General features: G+C 47.1%; 1 protein-coding gene across 1 annotated transcript in view; it reads left to right on the plus strand.

Moving 5' to 3' along the window:
- Positions 1-21,015, plus strand: part of LTA4H (leukotriene A4 hydrolase) — a 128,888-nt gene that overhangs the window by 35,163 nt on the left and 72,710 nt on the right. The window contains exons 5-6 of the mRNA XM_076067106.1: positions 10,536-10,604; positions 17,622-17,726. Of these exons, the coding sequence (XP_075923221.1) occupies positions 10,536-10,604; positions 17,622-17,726 (174 nt within the window). The remainder of the gene's footprint in view (positions 1-10,535; positions 10,605-17,621; positions 17,727-21,015) is intronic.

Consider the following 21,015-nt stretch of genomic DNA (forward strand, 5'->3'; position numbering starts at 1 on the left):
GATTATGGCTAACATCACTTGCACAGAGATATCTGAGCTGGTTTTGCCTTCCCCCCCCCCGCCGCTCCATCGGCAACCTGCACTATCCAACGTGGTGAAGTATGGTCAAACAACCCCCACAACCGTCACCGCGTTGGGCGGCCCTCTATCAATCGATAGACTAAGGGCGGTACATTGATATGTTTTCGCCAGTTACTCCTGTTGCTTCCCATGTGTAAACTTTTTGTTACAAATGATGCACAATCGCATTTTGGGTTCAGCAACGTAATGATCTGACCAAATATTTGTGATGAGTCTTCCACCACCCGACACAGAAAATATCTTTACACCGTTACCTGTACGAGTGTTTTAATGCGCCAGTTATTATTCATTCAGCTCACGCGCCGGCGAGTTTAAAGAGAGGTTCTCGCAACCAAATTTAGCAACAGGCGTGCGACGTTGTGTTGGCAAATATGCCAAACGCTATCAGGGAAGATATCCTGGGCCTCTTTGTTAAGAAATTGGTCAAACGTTCCAATGCATGACCATCCTGATGATCGGTCTTCAGGCTCAAATGAAGATTTCCTGCACAAATAAATTCATTTTTACGGCGAATAATTTAATATCACAAAAGAATACACACTTTCCCAATGTAAGCATTGGCACGTGACGTTATACTCGGGAGGTCGCGTCGTGGGGTGGCTCTTTAGTACAGGCTGGCCTTCGCCATAGGAATGTGGACAGGACGTAAAACTATTTAGGGATAAGGATGTTTGCGCTCGATAACCACGTGGCGGCGTTGAATTGGACGGACGTGCAATATGAAAGCCGGCTTGTTTACGCGTTACCCTCCAGCAGCAGCGGGTGGCGGTGATCGTTCCACTTGTTTGATTAAACGACCGTCAGCGAGCGACCCCTCCCCCCCCCCCCCCCCCCCCGGTTTCCAGTGTAAACAACTGTGGGCGCACAAATACAAAACAACATGTTTACGAGAGGTGGCCCGGTCACTTGCTGATGCAGGGGGCAGTGCCGCTAAGCTAGCACTGCTCGTAAAAAAAACAACCTGGGTTCAAGTCTGGGTAAGCATCCGTAATTCAACGAGGTCCTGCAGTGCACCGAGTTATATGGTGCCTGTTTGTTTTTTCTTCGTATAGCAGGAGGGAAAAGCGACGGTGTTAGAACGCGTTGTGGCCGAACGTTAAGTTTATCCCGGCCCCTGACGCCTGTATATTTGGAGTTTGCGTGTTCTCCCACTGGTTGGCGCGGATTTTTCTCCGGGTCTTTTGTTTTTTTTTTACTCCACATTTAGAATCGACATCACGCATTTAGAGGGTTTGGCTGTTACACATTTCCACGCGATAAGCCACTTTCTTGAGCTATCATTTGTGGTAGCTAGGTCGCTTCTGAAAAAGAGCTCTAACGCTCAGTGGTAAAATAAAATAAATCTTGATTTGAAGCTTTCGTGACTGCAGGGATCCATACCCTTTGGCTCTTTCGGTAAAGTCACGTAGGTACCTACGTAAATAGTTCAACCAATCCAAGGAGAGCATTACACGCTTCGCAGATCGCAGCGACGCTGCCAGTATGCAGCTGTGTGGATGGTGCCATGCGTTGGTGATGCGTTTGATACTTTGGACTTCACGACAGTCACGGCGTGGCGAGTCCGTGATGATGGTCCGTTTGTGGGAGGCCGTTCCAGTGCGGTGCAGCGTGGTCCGTCGTGGTTGTGGCAGAGAGAGATAAGCGCCGGTGATTCTTTCACTGTCGCGTCCTCGGTGAGGTCCGTGTTTATTGCCGCGTCCACGGCCGCCGGCGATCCCGTCCAGCGAGTGCCGACGTTTTCGCGAGGGTTCCTGCAGAGGATGAATAAGTTACGTGGTCTGGGACATGACCACAACGAATATCGATTCTTCACCCCAACAATACATTAAAAGGAATTGTTTGTCAAAGCATTTTTTTAAATATTCAAATTATATCCAAGTAATATGCTGATTATACGCCAATCCTATGCTAATCCACAGACTGAAACAGAACAGGCTGATGGACAATGTTGTGGAGACAGAATGAAACAACCCCCACATGACCATGACGATCATCATGAGGGGCTTGTTTGACCATACTTCACCACGATGATGAGTGCGTGCTGGTAAGCGGGGTATATCCACGATCGGTTCAGATATCAATTGGCGCTGATGTTAGCATAACTGGCAATCGATCGTGGGTCGTTGGGTTCAAAGTTCAGTTTGCCAACCGCCGTATCCTCTCCCATCCCACAATAACAATTATTTGTAATTTTGCGAAATTGATCATTGCTATACCCAGGGAAACCTCGATTGACCTCGTCATCATTATCATTAAGTAGGGGTTCAGATAATTCTGCCTCATCAGTGATCGTTCATGTGGGAGGAAACCAGAATGAGTGCTCAGCGAAAAGTCGCACGTGAAGGGAGAGAGCACCCAACCACCACAGAGGCCGGTCGGCGACCTACTTGCCATACTGCCCCAAAACAGCCACGGCATGGCTCTGCAGCTGAGTGTCTTCGGGTGGCACCATCTCTGCATGAGCCAACAAACTCGCTTCCCAAGTCGCCGGTTTTCAAGTGCGCGCCATTGATAAACTTGTGGCAAGAGCGTGCTTCACTGGGCGGGCATGTGCTAGATCAATGTAAAGAGCTCGCGTGTTTGTTTTGTGAGCAGGCTGAATGGTATTCGTGGAGACTGTGTACAAGTCAGGGTCAGGAGGTCATCAAAACCAATGCCGTTTATACGAATTATTAAATCCCACAGCGTACTGATAATTTAGCGTACTCTTTGGAGGCAACACATTATTAACACACGGGGTAACCACCCCTTGACTCTATAACAACATATGGTGGGTACCACCAGGCTAACTGCACTAATCTCACCGTAACTAGCTACAACGGACCGGACCACAGCTTGGGTCCAGGTCCACGTGTTGGAGACTCTGTAGGACGTAGAACGTAGATTCTTCAGGATGAACAACAGCAGCCGGTCCCTCTGGGAGACCCGACTTATATCTTCTCTGGCGTGGCTGCCTCCGCCCTTAGCCACGGCCCCCTTCTAGAATCCTCGAGCAGGATCTCGGCCCTGACACGTGACCACCCCTAGCCCCCACCTGGGAGCCCTGTGTAGACTTTACCGGTCACGTGGCCTTCGGGGTCAACCAGAGTGTCATGGCCCTTGGCAACCCCATTCCCATAGCCGGGACTCTCACACACTATCCTGTAGGGGTCGGCACTGCACGCAAAGCGTGGTGCCATCCAGCGCTGTCAGACAGCGCTCACCAAGCCCCTCTAGGGCCGGTACTGCACCCACATCATTGTGGTGTCCGCAATGTCGTTACATCGCACACCGTGTCTCTCTAGAGTCGGCATTACACACTGACATCCGCGATGTCACTACATGAAAAACAACTTTCGATCACTTCCTGCCTTGGGCCAGATCCTTCAGCTGTTGCAGAGTTCGTTTCTGTTTATCTGCTCGACAAGATCTGCACTCGCATGTCTGGTATCAGGTCTTCCCTTTTCTCTTCTCCCCCGGAAATGCCCGACTAGGTGACCTGTCCGCCATCCTGCACACGTGTCCGGCCCATCACAATCCCCTCTCCCTGTGATCAGAAACTGAGTCCTTTACAAAATAGAAAACACTTTTCGGTGGGGAATTGGCAAATTTGAGAGATCCTTTTGTGACATCCACAAGAGTGACAGTAAACAGTGAGTGGGTTGGGGGTTTGGTTTCATCTTGATAGACCTGAACACGGAATCTGTCAGCCTCTGGGCCTTCTGGGTCAGTGCTTCCCTATAGAATTTGTTTAGCGATTATATAGTTCAATATTACTGATTGAAACTTGCCATCAGAAGCATTCATCAGAATCAGAATACAGGTAGTTCCCGACTTACGATGGAGATGCGTTACGACGACCCCATCGTAAGTCGAAAATATCGTCAGTCGAAAATGGCCTAGCCTACCCAGGAGTCTTAAAGAATGGTGATAATTTAGCAAAACAGAGCAATTTACAGCACCGTACTGTATAAACTATATACTGTATGTATTTATTAATTACAATACTGTATTGCACAGTAACATTTATAGTAATAAACAAGGTAAATTCTTAGCCTACCTATATGAACTGCAATTTCAAAGAAAGTGTTTTCAGGAAACAATCCTATCTGCTGTAAAAACTTTTAACATGCGTTGAACGTATGTATCGTATCGTGGTAACCCTAAAATGAAATCGCTAAAGCTACGTATCATACGTGCACTGAACGTATCGTGACGTATCATATTCTACTGTACTCACCAAGATTCTGTCCGTCGTCTGCATACTTGAACAATGTTAGGTTGTTGATGGCTACATTAACTTAGTTGTCGGAAGAGGAGGATGGCGATGATAAAGTTACAGTATCGTACCTCGTAACGCTGCTGCGTTTGCCTGCCGCGCGAAATTAAAAATATTTTACAATTTTGTAAGATCGAAATATCGTAAGTCGGACCATCGTAAGTCGGGGACTACCTGTATTTATTTGTACTGGAGGAATCCGATGAGCTATAAAGCTTTTTTTCACAAATGTCCAGTCGGGGCACACGGCAAGAACGTTACAACAACAAACAATGTAAAAAACAAACACGACAGGAGTACTAAGTACAAGAGAGGTAAACAAATCCCCCAAAAATATACAAATACAACTAAACCATCCCCATCCTAGCAGGCAAAGCCCGCTGAGGTTTTAACTTATTTTTCAGAAGCGACCTAGTCCTGGAGCCAATCGATTACATTTTGCTTCAAGAGATATGATCCGGCCGGGCACATTCCAATTCATTTCAGAAGTTCTGCAGTTCACATTCCCGTCAGAAGTTGCCTCTGACCTTCTTTTAATCAGGGTTCATTAAAATCACCGTCACTTTGTGGGGGAGTTGATACTGGTTGCCCTGTAAAGAGATTGGCTAATGACCAGAGGCATGTGGAGTTTCCACAAATAAGGTCGGCGCTGACTAACGTTGGTTTGAACGTGGAAACGCTTTGCTTTCATTTCACTGTGATCAAGCGGCATACTCGTTAAAACAATCATTATCTGGAGTAGAAAAAAAAAACACAAATGATTCACAGGTCATGGTATGCTCGTGTCACAGGTCAATGTGTGAAATTAATTGCAACCTCATTATGTGGCGAGTAATTAGTGGCTGTGGTTACGCAAGTACAGTCAGCCAGGTCTTCATTCGCATTTTGTTTATTTTCTCACTGAGCTGTTAACTGATGAAAACAACTATTCGAATTAAGAGCTGCACATCTGATGCCCGCTGTAAACATGTCTTCAAGAGTTGCTCAGCAAGTTTATTGGTTTTCAGTATTTAGCCGATTTAATTCCCAAGTCTTATATCACGTAAAATGACACGCGTACCTGGAGAAAATGCGGCCCTCTGGCTCTGCAAAAGTTATTCAGAAACCGACTTGCTCATACTGTGTGCGAGGGGCCGCTACTCAGACCCGGTGGAAAATTCCACATTTGTATGGGTAGGAGCCACGCTTCAGCAAAATTAGACTTACACTTCGGATCTAAAAGTAACGTTGGAACCGTTATAAAATAAAGCTATAGTTGCGTTGCTTCCTACGTGCGGGTTTTTTTGCTCCGCCAATGCAGCGCCGGCCATGAGCATGCTGATGCCGTGGAGACACGTGAGCGACCTAGCGATCTATGAATAGCGGCCCCCGGCGCTGCCGAGATCGCAGCCAAGTTCACGAAATGTGCTGCCGCCAGCCGCATTATTCAGGCCGCGGGGAAAAAAAAAAAAAGTCGGGAACTTTTTTGACCGACTCCCGGCGTTAAGTTACGCACTAACCCGGGAGCCTCCCATAGTGGCGACCCACAGTCAGGGCTCGCAATGTGTGCACTCTAAATGGCCTGTGTGCAATGCTAATGGGATTTTTTTTTTTTTTTACGGGGGGGCCAGCTGATCCATTGCCCGTGTGACCGTGTACGCTGTTGTCGGAGCGAGAGAATGCACACAACTGCGTTCGTTTAAAGCGGTAATTCCTAAACACAAAGGCAAGACGCCGTTTCACTTCCTCACCAAGTTTCTCCGGATTCCTCAACCGCTGCACGAGCTGGCTCGCTTCAGCCGTAGAGGAATTTGCCATCGTTGTCATCGAAACTGCTCAGTATGGTTACATTGCAAACGGTGAAAATGAAAAGAGGACGTTCAAACATTTGAACGGACTCTTCAGTTGGAGAGGTCACATTTTCAGATTGTGTTGAGCTCAAGCAACAGCTTAACTTTCAACATTTTTACAGGAGCTGGAATAAGGCGAAACTACGGCCCGCCTTATTCTAAGCTCCTATGAAGGGCTTCTCAGCGCTTAGCGCCTCGCCCGTCGCCCCCATCGATGTCCTCTTCCCCCTCTCCCAATGTATGCAGATGATACTACTGACTTTATTGCATGTAGGGTGTGTAAGCATATAAGGCTACAAAATACATTTTTTTTGGGGGGGGGGGGGGGGGGTTGACAATTGTTGTAAACCTGTCAGATCAACTTTTTACCCCCACTGGGGGCATCCACTTTCTATAACTTTTTGATTCAGGCCTTATGAAAGGCTCTTGTAATTGAGTTGACGGACAAATAACGGACAAACGGAACGCCGAACTTTTACAATAGATTGTGATCGGGCCGCGGGGCCCAACGGCAGAGTGGCTCGCTCGCTGAAAGGTTCTGAGTTCGCACCCCGGTCCTGGGCCAACTCTGCCCATCGTCCCTGGCGGGTCGATTTGCCACCGCACCGTAAGATGCCAACAGTGCTCATGCTTTGGACAGACTGGTCCCAGCCAGAGGAATGTTGAATGTCCACCAATGGAATTAGTGCCGTCAGAGAAGATGAGCACCGCTCATTGATTTTTTGAGTACAGTACGATGTCACATATCCGCCAGTCAGATATCCACCAGTCACATATCCGAGAGTCACATTATCTGCCCCGAGAAGTTAACCATCCCCACCCAGTGCTGTATTTGCCCATAGTTTAACTGCATTTGCACCGCTGTGCTGAATGGGTATACGCTTAACGCCTTTACTCATTCGCAGGCATTTGGTCGAAAGATGACCCTTTAATTCGCAAGCCATGAACACCCGTATGTGCGTCGATTTAAATTGGTAGTCTGTAACCGCCAGTGAGCTTCTGACTCCCGTGCATAAGAGGTCGATTGAGATATCAGGGCGGTAAAGACAGATATTTGGAAGTGTGGTCCAACAGGCAGCCCCTCAGCCCTTGTGTGGAGTTACAACATCAATAACGTTCGTGCCAATGTCGCGACCGCAACAATGCTGGCATTGTCTCTCGGCTGCCGTCTGGCCTCGCCGTGCGAGGACGGGCGAGGCTGCGATTGTTAATTGAGCGCCCCGTTTCTTTCATTCTTTCCCCTGTTTGGCTTTCGGCTGGCGGCTGCGCCAAAGTTTCGTTTGACACCGCGCGCCATTTGTTTCCACTCCAAGCGCAGCGAATTGGTAAAATGATGCAGCGCATGGGCAAACGAGATACTTTTGCTTGCATCATCAGCAAAGCTTTAATCAAAAACCACCAACACATTAACGTCATCTGATATCCCCCAAGTTACAGTTTTTACACATTTGGTTGCAGATTAACTCGGGTCTATAATTTCTCTCCAGAATCGACCAAATGAATACCACGTTGTGGGAAGTCTGTATTGGTTGTCTCCTAGATAGACCAGCCCCCACCATAGAAATGTGGAATGTCCAGCACTGGTCGAGTGGACGAGTGAAATTTCCACTTCCCAGTGCCTCGCTGTGGCATCTTGGCTGTGAACCATTCAAGATGGTTTCTGATCAGTTGTGCCCTCACCTTCCCCACACTACTCTCCATACTCCCTATGCTTCCTTTAATGTCATTAGCCACAATAATAATAATAACAAGATGTAAGTACATTTGGCAATTGTGCGATTCTTAGAGCACAAGCTGATCACAAAAGCTCGGTGTTTCAGAGACGACTGTAGTTTGCCATTAGGGTGCGATACTGCTGCCCGATTTTACCCAAGCAGCGAACTTGCGAGCGACCATTTTGTAGCTGGCGCATTTGGGCCGCGACGCCAGCACGCACGCATGACCTGCTGTCCGCCGGGACCGTCACGGGATCTCTCTAACGGCCGCAGTGAAGAAGATGGCGGTGGTGTATTGACGCGGAAGAAGATGTCAAGGGCCGGGTACCGCTCCGACGTGTGAAACGTCGACCCTCAAGAAGCTCGCGCGCAGCGTTTTGTCACTCTAGCGGCAACGAGCTCTGGAGAGCCAACGTGTTTGGAGCGTGGGGGACGTGGTGGCGGTGGTGGAGTTACGGGAAGGAGACGGCGGAACAGGGTTGTGTGGGTAGAGTCCCCGTGGGGGGTTCCGAGCGACGTCCGTCTCACCGGTTCTTCGATTCAATGGTTCACATCGATTGTAGTGCTCGCGATACACGCGGCGCAACGTGCATGGGAACATTGACGAGCAACATTTTATGCAAAGTGTATAAGTGGATGCCTCATTATTCGCGAGGGATACTTTCCGGCGATGGTCGTGATTGGCAAATTTCGCGGATAATGAAATTGGTCCACAAAAACCTCGAGGCTATTAAGTACATGAACATTATCTCATCTTTTGATCTCGTCACTCTCATCACTTTATATCTCATCGCTTAATGTCATCCATCACTTTATCTCTCATCGCTTAATGTCATCCATCACTTTATCTCTCATCGCTTCATCTCACCTTTCTCTCTCTCGATGCAATCGTGTAGAGACTCATTTCTTTTAAACTTTTTTGGTGTTTAGTTTGTTGTCTTTCCGTGGATGAGCACGGTTGGCTGTGTACGGTGCAATAGAAGTTCGATATACCTGCAGGTGGGAATTATTATATTACAGGATCAAGGCTTATAATTTTGTAGTGGATTGACCATTGCTGATCATGATGGGCTATGGGACTATGACACTAATACGCGCAATTATCATTTCGATTTAAAGCTTTCATGACTGCAATGATTCATCTTCTTTGGTTCTTTCGGTAAAGTCACGTAGAATGAGAATAAAATAATAAATATTAATATTATTGTGTTATTTTATTTTATCAATTTATTATTTTATTCTCATTCTACGTGACTTTACCGAAAGAACCAAAGAAGAGCAATTATCATTAATGTTACTCAGGAGCTTTAACATCTAGCTGTAGATGGTTTAGCTTGCCGTAGTCATTCCAAACTGTCGACTCCTTGCAACCTGGCCCATTGGCGAGTGAACCCACCTGTGGCCGTCCAGTTTTGACCGGTAGAATCGTCAATGATTGTATCTTCCGAGTTACTGCTCATTTAATGTTCTGTCAACTTACGTAACACCGCGTTAAAGTTTAACGTGGCCAAGCGGTCACATTAACACGTTTGCGGCTGTGAAAGGCCATTTCAGGAGGTACATCAAGTGAGACGTCGTTGTTAAGAAATGTTTTGTGAGTACAGCGATCTCTCACTGAAAAAATACTCCCATTCAGTCGGTTCATTCAATCACTCGGGCGTATTATATACAAGGTGTGGAGCAGTTTCCGCAATGATTTTCGCACTATGCTACGAACACTAAACTCGATTTTTTTTGGACACGGCTAACATCAGTGGTCGAGTGTTTTCTGGACCATTCCCGGAACCACCGCCCCACCCCCTACCCTCCACCCTTTACCACGCTTACCAGCACGGTACGCAATGGTTAAAGCAAACCCCTATGACTCACATGGCCAAGGGGGGTGTCTTCTTCCAGCAATGTATTGATTCTCGTTGTATCAAAATATAAATGTATTTGTTCAAGGTCAATGTTTGCCGTGACATCTCATTCGGCCACCTTGGCTCTTTGTCAGCTACACAGCGGTGCTTTTGTCAAGTGGTTAATTACATTCGTGGCTACACCTAAAAGGGGACCCCAGGACCCGTTCAGATATTGCTCACCGCTGATGTTAGCTGCGGCTGAGAGTTGAACTCAAATTGCGGGATTCAGAATCTTTATTTATCCCTGGAGAAATCCGATGAGCTATGAAGCTCTTTTTCACAGATGGCCAGTAGGATTCATGGGGCTGCACACCAAGCACTAGAACAGCCCTACCCCCGTTGAGCTTTTAACGTTTGTATTTAAATACAAAATGCGATGGCAGATCCCTGCCTGGGAAGGTGCTTGACTTGAAGAGCCACTGACATGGACGGGACCCTTCTCAAAAAGAAAACAAGATCTTTAGAAGCTATAATGTTAACTAAACTTTTAAAACTAAAGTTTATTTTTATTTTACCAGATAAGACCCACTGAGCTACATACAGAGTAGCTCTTTTTCAGGAGCGACTTGGCCACAAATGATATCCCAACGAAGTGGCTTATCACGTAGAAATATATAGCAGCCAAATACTCTAAACGCACGTTTCTCAAAGTGGAGGGTAAAACCGGAGGACCCGGAGGAATTGCCACGTGAATGTGTATCGAGTGTCGACAGCTGCAATACCCACGCAAACCGCCATTCTGTCTCTGCAGGCAATTCACTGCCGGAGCATGGTCCCTTGCCAGGACACCCCGTCGCTAAAGTTCACCTACGATGCCAAGGTAACGACGCAGTGGTGCCCGAGTGAAATGCACCGCAGTGCACTCGCAAGCAGCACCACAACCAGCACCACAACCAGCACCACCACTAAGGCCCCCTCTGTGAGACCAGTTGTGAACTTTTACACTGACACTGCACAGTCTACGGGTTAAATAATGCACGATGGATTACCTTTTTTTTTCGGTCGCAAATATTTCTCGCGTAGTTTTTTATTTTTTCGCATCGCGATGAGAATTTCGAATCTTAACACTTTAAGCTGTTATATTTCAGTATTTTTATTGCAGTTGAATTACTAAAAAAATATTGGCTGTGATGGCGCAACCATAATCAGTCAGCTAGGTCGCCATTTGCATAAGTAAATTATTCTCACTGGACTGTTAAATTATAAAACAATGAACTGAATTCAGAGTTACGCCTCTAACGCCCGTTATAAACAAGAGTTGTGTTCAGCAGGTTTATGGGTTTACTATATTTGGCTGATTTAATTGTTGTCGCAGATAACACCTGGCACAGAGCAGCAGCGTTTGTTTCAGGGACTGACTTCTGATGAGGCTCAGAAAGTCAAAACAGGTTATGAGTTTGCCTGCTTAAACAAATGCTGCTGATAAACATTATCTGCAAGTCCCATAAACTTAGAGAATGGAAACAATATTTTGGCATGGAGAGTTGGACTTGTGTTCTAACACAATTGGTATATCTCAGAAATAGACTTTTCTTTTAGGCATTCCAATGTGCTCTTGGAGTCATAGCATAAGGTTAAGAAACATTCTTCTGGAACTCCCGGGAAGATGACACTACGGAACGAGTTCTGGAGTCACATCACTGTCGTTCTCTTAGCTAGAAGGTGCGCTTCCTGAAATGCCTTTGATGAGTTTGCTCAAATAAATACTCTTATTTGAGTAATATAGTTTCAGAACATGATTCGGAGGAATACTTTATGTATTCTCGCATGTCAAAATATTGGCTGTTGAGCACAAACAGAAGTGGAAGGTTCAGCCTGAAACATTAAAATGCTTCATCTCCACCTTTGAACCGCTGAGCTGCAGTCTTCATCAGGGGGGATGTTGGCTTCCTGACCGGTGCCCATTGAGTAGCAATTAAAAAGCGTCGGTGACCAATCACAGCGAGTCGTAATTATCATGTGACCAGACGCGTGACTGTGGGTGGCCAATCAGATGGAGCCTGTGACAAGACCTTTGCCAGCCCCCACCTTTTGACGTGGGAGTCAAAGGAAACGAGGCACGTGGATCAAACCGTAAATCTTTGTCGGGCATGATCTGCACTTGTGTGACCGGCCACCGTGACTTCTGCGGTATTGACCCTGATGCAGGCTGTGCAGGCGGTGTTTACTGCCGCCCGGTAGTTTAAACGTTTTCGAGAAAATAAACGTGCGGTGTTCGAGGTGGTGCCATCTCGCTCTGTTTTTCCGGCTCTTTTTTTTAAAGGAAAAAAAAATCATAGCCACATGTCAATTTGTTCTCACGTAACATTTAAGACACGGTGAATTATTAAGCATTTTTTCTTGGTAAAAATAAAAGTGCAGCCCCGCGTCTGCATGCTCTCACCTATGCTAGTTGAAGGGCCTCCAATGAAGGGAGCTCTAGACAGCCCCTCTATAGGGTATTATTGGCCTACTCTTCCAAGCTGGCCAGATATTTTGGAATAGGTGGGAGTACCCACACTTGATCCCACCACACGTGACTCGCCAATAGATTAACTGTCATGATACCCATTGACATTGCTGGGTGGACAGATGCGGAGGGATTTGAGAAACTTGTGCCATTTGTTTTCAACTGCCGTGCCAAGAAATCGAACCGACAACCTGCGGATTGCAAGTCCAGTGTGCTCACCACTACACCACCGGAGCGTCCTCATAATTAATTGCACTTTCATAAATGGAAAAATGTTATCTGCTCCTAGCTATAAACTCTGCGAGTTTATCGTGTAGCCTTTGATGACTGAGCCGAGGCTAGAAACGCTCACTTTGTGTGGCTGCCTATCTTCGAACCCAAGATATTAGTGGTGCCGATTTAAATTCTCTGACTCAGACATTAGCCTCCCCTCCACCCCCTCGTCCCCCTAGCCACCTCAAATGTCACCTCTAATTCTGAAGTTGTAAGGAATTGGATTAAAATGTTTGCAAGGCTATTTTGTTTTTGCTCTAATAAGTTTGTTTCGGTGCCATAACAATGACCAATCATGTTTAGGGTAAAGGCTTAGCTTGTTAAGTAATGCGCATTTAAGATTCCGCAACTCCTCGTTTATTGACATGGATGAACATTCAATCGGTTTACCGTCAATTTGTTTGCGTGCCGATACCTGCCTCTGTGCATTCATCCGAGTGTCCCTTTTCCAACCGCCTACACGCAGCCCTCAATGTTTATTTATATGCTTGTTTGTGTAAGCCTTAAGTGGGCTTTTACGCCACTGTAAACCGTATAAACCGTGCTACTAGCGTGCCTAAGCTACCTGACAGCAGTTGACTGCTGCGTGCGCGGACGGCATTACTGGGCCTACTGCTGCCCCTAAGCCTTGGCCGGGCCGAATGGAACCCGTGCTCTATTTATACCCAAATTACGGCGTTTAAGTAAATCATTCTGTAAGCAGAGTCACGACCTTAAATAGCCACTCACGTGCTCATGTTCACACAAGAGACAACTGCCAAACTAAACTTTGGGTTTCGGAGCGCTGATACCGGCGCATCAATTAATTCAACTCTTCCCCATCGCAGAGCCATTGAGTTATGCAGGGGCAATCGGATATCTTTTTGTAAGGATCTCAAAACCCAGCGAAATGTTTTACCCAAAATGGTATGCGCCATCCGCGACCGTGTAAATGAAAACGCCAGCTGTACCGAGCGATTTAAGTGCGATTTAAGTGCATTTGGAGATTAAATAGGAGTGAGCTCATTACCCTGAGATGCTGCACCATAGAGCTCGATGTATTTCCGACCATCATCACCTAGCCAATGAACTGAAACACGTACACCACGCTCTCAAGATGAATGGATATTCAGACGACACAATCCGTAAAGCTATCACCCCAACTGTTGGGAAAGAACCATCTGAGGACCCAATCAAAACCATCACCTTGCCATACAAAGCAGGGGTCACCAAAAATAGCTCCAAAATCATGAGCAAACACAAGATCAGGTTCGATTTAACACAGTACGTAAAATTCGTGATCTGATCCCATCTGTGAAGGATGTGATCCCTGACATGCAATACCCCGGCGTCTACAAACTAAGCTGTCTGCGGCAGAAGTTATGTAGTGGGCTCAAACTGACTCGCAGACGTACTCTTTGGAGGCAACACATTTAACACAAACACACCAACACAAAGGGGTAACTGCCCCTTTACCAGAAAACAACCTATGGCTAACTACACTAATTATACCGTAACTAGCTACGTAACCACCAGGCTAACTACACTAATCACACCGTAACTAGCTACGTGACCACCAGGCTAACTACACTAATTACACCGTAACTAGCTACGTAACCACCGGGCTATCTACACTAATTACACTGTAACTAGCTACGTAACCACCAGGCTAACTACACTAATGACACCGTAACTAGCTACGTGACCACCAGGCTAACTACACTAGTTACACCGTAACTAGTTACGTGACCACCAGGCTAACTACACTAGTTACACCGTAACTAGCTACGTGACCACCAGACTAACTACGCTAATTACACCGTAACTAGCTACGTGACCACCAGGCTAACTACACTAGTTACACCGTAACTAGCTACGTGACCACCAGGCTAACTACACTAATTACACCGTAACTAGCTACGTAACCACTTGGCTAACTGCACTAATTACACCGTAACTAGCTACGTGACCACCAGGCTAACTACACTAGTTACACCGTAACTAGCTACGTGACCACCAGGCTAACTACACTAATTACACCATAACTAGCTACGTAACCACCAGGCTAACTACACTAATTACACCGTAGCTAGCTACGTAACCACCAGGCTAACTACACTAGTTACACCGTAACTAGCTACGTGACCACCAGGCTAACTACACTAATTACACCGTAACTAGCTACGTAACCACCAGGCTAACTACACTAATTACACCGTAACTAGCTACGTAACCACCTGGCTAACTGCACTAATTACACCGTAACTAGCTACGTAACCACCAGGCTAACTACACTAGTTACACCGTAACTAGCTACGTGACCACCAGGCTAACTACACTAATTACACCGTAACTAGCTACGTGACCACCAGGCTAACTACACTAATTACACCATAACTAGCTACGTAACCACCAGGCTAACTACACTAATTACACCGTAACTAGCTACAACGGACCGGTCCCCAGCTCGGGTCCGGGTCCACGTGTTGGGGAGTCTGTAGACCTAGAACGTGGAGACTTCAGGATGAACCACAGCAGCCGGTCCCACTGGGGGACCCGGCTTATATCGTCTGTGGCGGGGCTCGCTCCGCCCCTCGCCACGACCACCTTCTAGAATCCTCTAGCAGCATCTCGATCTGGACACGTGATCACCCCTAGCCCCTCTTTGGGGGTTCCCGTGTAGCCGCAACCGGCCACGTGTCCTCCGGGGTCAACCAGAGCGCCATGGCCCCTTGTAACCCCATTCCGCGCTCGGCACTCTCGCATCCTATCCTGTAGGGGCCGGCACTGCACGCAGAGCGTGGTGCCATCCGTCACTGTCAGTGGGTGCTCACCGATCTCCGCTAGGGCCGGTGCTGCACCCACACATACGTGGTGTCCGCGATGTTAGTGCATCGCACGCCGTGGCTCTCCCAGCCCGGATTCACACAGTGACATCCAACTGTAGTGACATCCAACGATGTCACTACAGTTACATTGCGGAAACTAAGCGACGTGTCTCGGAACCGTGTTCGTGCACACAAGGCAGATCTGAAACACGGTAGGACCAATACCTCGGCCGTGGCTGATCATTGTTTTAATGCGATGGGCTCACTCGAAATTGATTTCTCTAAGACGAAGGTACTTTGCAAACCCACTGGCTATCAACAAAGATTCATTCATGAAGCCATCCACATATATAGACACAGACACAACTTCAATCGAGAAGATGGGTACAAACTGAGAAATCATTGGAAGGACGTTATCAACCAGTTTAAGTCATAACTAACTATAATATTCCCATCCTACCACCTTCCGACGTAAGTTGTTATTTTCGGCTCTCTGATTTTACATTAACAGGTTAAATGTCCCACACTCACACAGCCACCTCTCACATTAACATGCTAATCTCTCACATTAACATGCTCATCTCTCACATTAAATTGCCAATCTCTCACATTCACATGCTAATCTCTCACATTAACATGCTCATCTCTCACATTAACATGCTCAACTCTCACATTAACATGCTAATCTCTCACATTAACATGCTAATCTCTATTTAAAGCTTTCGTGACTGCAAGGATTCATCTTCTTTAGTTCTTTCGGTAAAGTCACGTAGAATGAGAATAAAATAAAAAATTGATGAAATAAAATAACACAATAAAATTCTCACGACGTTTCGGCCACAACACAAGTGGTCGCGTGGATGTTTTCCCTCCACATTTATAATCAACAGTCTTTCCCCCTCTCTTTTTTCTTCCTGATGACAATCGCTTGTGTTGTGGTCGAAACGTTGCAGTTTTTGGTATTTTTTGTTATTTTCTTTGAACCTATCTACGTGACTTCACCGAAAGGCCCAACGAATATGAGATGGAGCCTGTTTGAGAGATGTTAACTGCCTCGCCTGCTATACAGGAGGTCGTGGGTTTGATCCCGACCCTGGCGCCTGCCGTATATTTGGAGCTTGCATGTCTCTCTCTATAGAGATGTTAACTACCTTGCCTGGTATACAGGAGGTCGTGGGTTTGATCCCGACCCTGGCGCCTGCTGTATATTTGGAGCTTGCGTGTCTCTCTCTATAGAGATGTTAACTACCTCGCCTGGTATACAGGAGGTCGTGGGTACGATCCCGACCCTGGCGCCTGCTGCTGTATATTTGGAGCTTGCGTGTCTCTCTCTCTATAGAGATGTTAACTACCTCGCCTGGTATACAGGAGGTCGTGGGTACGATCGCGACCCTGGCGCCTGCTGCTCTATATTTGGAGCTTGCGTGTTCTCCCCGTGGTCGCGTGGATGTTTTTCTCCGAGTTTTCAGAGTTTTCCCTCCACATTTATAATCAACAAGCATTTACAGTATTTGGCAGTTATAAACTTCCACGCGATAAGCCGCTTTGTTGAGCTATGATTTGTGGCCTGTTCGCTTCGGGGAAAAAGAGCTACATAGCTCAGTGGGCCTTACCTGCTAAAACAAAAACAACACAAAAATAGGGGCAATGAAGGGGCCTGTCGGAGGGATGCAACGACCACATGTCTGACCTTTGTGTGCGCGAATGGAAAGAGAAGAGACGGATGGAAAATAGATTGAATGTCATTTCACACAGGCCAGAATTTAATGCACGTACGTATGCCAATCCAAAAAATGAAACGCCTCCACCCTCAACTGAGCATTGGGTTGCATGCAGCTCCATGGGTGATCTTGAGCTGGCGGTGGTAATTCCACAATTGTGTGGCAGGGTTCGTGGCTGCATTGGAATGGGCTGAGTCAACCCACAAACAAGATTTGACCTCAGCAGCTGCCGATGGTGCGTTGGGTGCTCTTGCCACAATGCCAGTGACTCACATATACGGGGTGGCCCGAAATTATTTTCCCGAGATTGAGTACAACTTATTACTTCATTTTCTGTCAATCCCTTCTTTGTCGCTTTGATAGTGTTATTCTCATTTTGATGAGTGCATATTTACAATAATAAATTCAACATCACGCTATTTTGATGTGAATAGAAGTTAATTGCAAATAACTGTGTCCGCCTCTTGTCGACTAACTTTTGGAAGTGCTCGTGTGTAAAGCGATTTAATGGACATGCTTGTGGCCCACTGTTGATGTCGCATTGACTATGCATGAGGAGTGATTGTTGTTGTGTCCCTGTGTTCCAGGTGTCTGTGCCCAAGTCACTGGTGGCTCTGATGAGTGCCCTGTGCGATGGCAGTGAGCCCGACCCCACCAATGGAGAGTTCACCGTCCACAAGTTTAAGCAGCCCGTAAGTCAACTTCACCTATAAGGTCCCCACTCATTACACACAAAGTGCCTGCCACAATGAACCACAACACCTCGCTTATCTCAAGGAGCATAAAGCATCACGCGAACTCCGGTCATCCTCGCGGCAGCGGCTTTTGTCAAACCAGCGAACAAAGGCAGTGGTCACCGCGTCACGCGCTTTTCAGATGCGCTTCTGCGGCCATCATCTAGATTGACAAACTCATTTCTCTTAAGGCTGCTTTTTGTGTTTAATTCGTTGTCCTCCCGCACCTCCGATTAGCACGTTTGGCTACGTACGGTGTGAAAGAAACTCAACATACACACATGTATACATCGTTTTATTTCTTGCCCTTCTCCCGCACCTCCAATTGGCTCGTTTGGCTATTTACAGTGCTAAAGAACTTCAACATGCATACATTGTTTAGTTTGTTGTCCTTCCCCCGCACCTCTGATTGGGATGGTTTTCTGCGTACGGTGCTAAAGAAGTTCAACATACACACATTACGAACCCGCCGCATTACCTGAACCTGCCGTGCGCTGATACGCAAGTCTGACTCGTTGAACTCGTAGGGAATGTTCCAGGCCAGCGACCCGAACGTTCGACGTTCTGGTACCAGTGCGTGGAAGAAGCACACATACCTGGTAAAAAAAAATAGGCATGGTGGAGCGGTTTGGCCAGGGAATCAAGGATCCAGACTTGTGAATGGAGGAGAACAGACCCCAAGCAGTACAGTGTGGGTCATGCATTCAAAGCAGTGTAGGTGGGTGTAACATTTCTCTGCCACAATGGCCAACCCAGTGGGCCTAATGGATAAAGACACGAGTGATAAGTGAGCTACATTGTGCTCACAGCTCTGTGTAAATGCTCACACGTGGATTTTTTTTTTTTTCTCATTGGCTTAGTTTCTAAGTGGCTTAGTTGTACGAACTTTTATCAGCCTAGGCTGTACTTGTATCTGAGTTTGCTGTCGGCCCCAAATTCCAGCCAAGTTTAGGACCTTGAGAACAATCTTCGAATTACGTTCGGTACAAAGTTGCCGCTTTCTTGAACTTAAACAACACTTAACAGATTTGTAACAAACACTAACCGAATTGGTCGAATGGCCTTCACATTGTACGTGAATATAACGTGTTGCTGTTACGTCATGTGTGTGTAGATACACACATCGGACATTAAACTATGCATATGCACGCTATTTCACGTATGCAACTCGCATGTGTAATGTAACTATCGGAGACGCCGTCTTGTCCTCTGTATGTTTATTAAGAATAAAGTCCAATAACAACTCGGCACGTAACACGCGTAGCTCCGTACACTCGGGTGATGAGACACGACCCTACTCGGAGACAATCCTAGCTTCCAAGCTCCAGACATCTTGCAGACGATGTAAACAACCCGATGCCAGGTGACGACTACGGCGACGACGACGACGACGACAGTTCCCCACACCAAGCAGCCCCAAGCCTCCGCTCACTCTGCTATTTACGCTCGCCCGCTCCGGCCACACCCTGAGCCTCATTCCTCCTCACCGCACCTGGCCCTGCCGCTCACGTCCTTCTCACACTTCCCCGCCATTTGATCCCGGCTCATGAATGCTCATTAACCCGTCCTTCTCCGCCATTGGCGCCCGTCTCATTAATATCTCGTCCATTAGTAACCATGGTCCCGGGGAGCCACGCTGTCCCGCTATCGCTCCGCACTGTTCTTACACATGTATTCATCGCACTCCCAAATGTTGTGATTTATTAAAATTATTTCTATAGTTGACCATGAGTCCCATGCCAACCAAGGCATGGGATTTGGAAGTCACAAATCATCCCTCTTTATAAATGAAACGTTCCCCATCGCAAGGTCTGCTTTCAGGGTTGAATACAGCCCATTGGTTGCATTTTTTCACCCCTTTCTCAAGAGCACAATTTACGGTTACTGAGTTGCTGCCAAGTGCTCGAGGCCCGGCTAGGAGGCACTTGTACACTTCTCTGCTTTTTGTAAGCTGTGCTCGCAGCCCTAAGGGCAAGCGTTGGCAGAAGCCGACGGGCGTTTGACGATTGCGTTAAAACGCTGCTAGCGACGAGGAGACCGCTCCAGTCGGTGGTGGGGGGCCTGCACTGACTAGGCGGCCTGCTGGAATGCAAGTTTCTCGCAAGCCTGCTTGACTGTTTACCCCGGCGTTTGCTCACGAGCAGGAGATAGGCAATGGGCAATTTGACTTGTCCGCTATTTCCCATAAACACTGACCACATGGCCCCCTCTCAAACTAAAAACTATTAAACTATTTTTGTTTACCGGGTAAGACTCACCGAGCCGTGTATCTCTTTTTCTGAAGCGACCTGGCTATCACAAATGAAAGCTCAACGAAGTGGCTTGTCGGGTGGGAATTTATCGCAGTCAAATGCTCTAACCACATGTTTCTAAATGTGGAGGAAAAACCAGAGGACCCGGAGAATAATCCACGTGGCGACGGGAAGAGAGATACCCAAACTCCAGATATACAGGCATCAGGGTCGGGATCGAACTCGTGGCCGCCTGTATACCAGACGAGGTAGTTAACATCTCACCAACCCCGTTGCACACATCTCGACCTGAAACGGTGCTGCCGAGTTGCGTTTTTCAATGGTGCCTGCCATTGCAACAGTTTGAATGATCTGCTGTTAGCTGGCTCAGATAAAGAGTTTTGCTTAAGCTAACGCTCTTGCCTGTCGGTGAGAATCACCGTCACATCACGTGAGCTGAATAATATGCCGTTTGAATATCGTGACACTTTAGGAAGTGGCCGGGTGCCTCGGAGGGACACCGCATGCTCTCGGGACACTAAGTCAGCACGGCAAAGAACTTGGGTTTGTATGCCGACAACCCACCTGATTTCCAATTGCAGGGAGTCAAAGGCTCTCGACCCATTAATCAATGGCTACAGACAAATGTTTTACACATCTAATTCAGCCTAGCCCAATTCTAAGGACTGATGTTGATAAATACATCAGATGAGTGATATATGAGGTGAGCTACTCTTTCTTTTTCGAGGCCATGAAATAGCACGGCACGATTGTGGCTAATCGAGGCCTCGTGAAGTGACTGCAGGAGTAGCTGCGAGGTTGTCAGAAGTTTTGCGGTACAGATATGGATTGTTGATTCTATCCGCGTGGCGCTTTGGGCTACTCTCTTGTATTCTTGCGTTTTTCTCTGGTCCTCCCGCAAGCCAGACACTCATTAACGTGGAACTGGTCAACATCGTGATGCATTATTATTACCCATGACTCCTATTACCCATGTCTCTTATTACCCATGACTC

This window comes from Petromyzon marinus, chromosome 14 (genome assembly GCF_048934315.1).
Source record: "Petromyzon marinus isolate PM22_M1 ecotype Great Lakes invasive population chromosome 14, UKy_Petmar_22M1.pri1.0, whole genome shotgun sequence".
In the NCBI taxonomy this organism is placed as follows: Eukaryota; Metazoa; Chordata; class Hyperoartia; order Petromyzontiformes; family Petromyzontidae; genus Petromyzon; species Petromyzon marinus.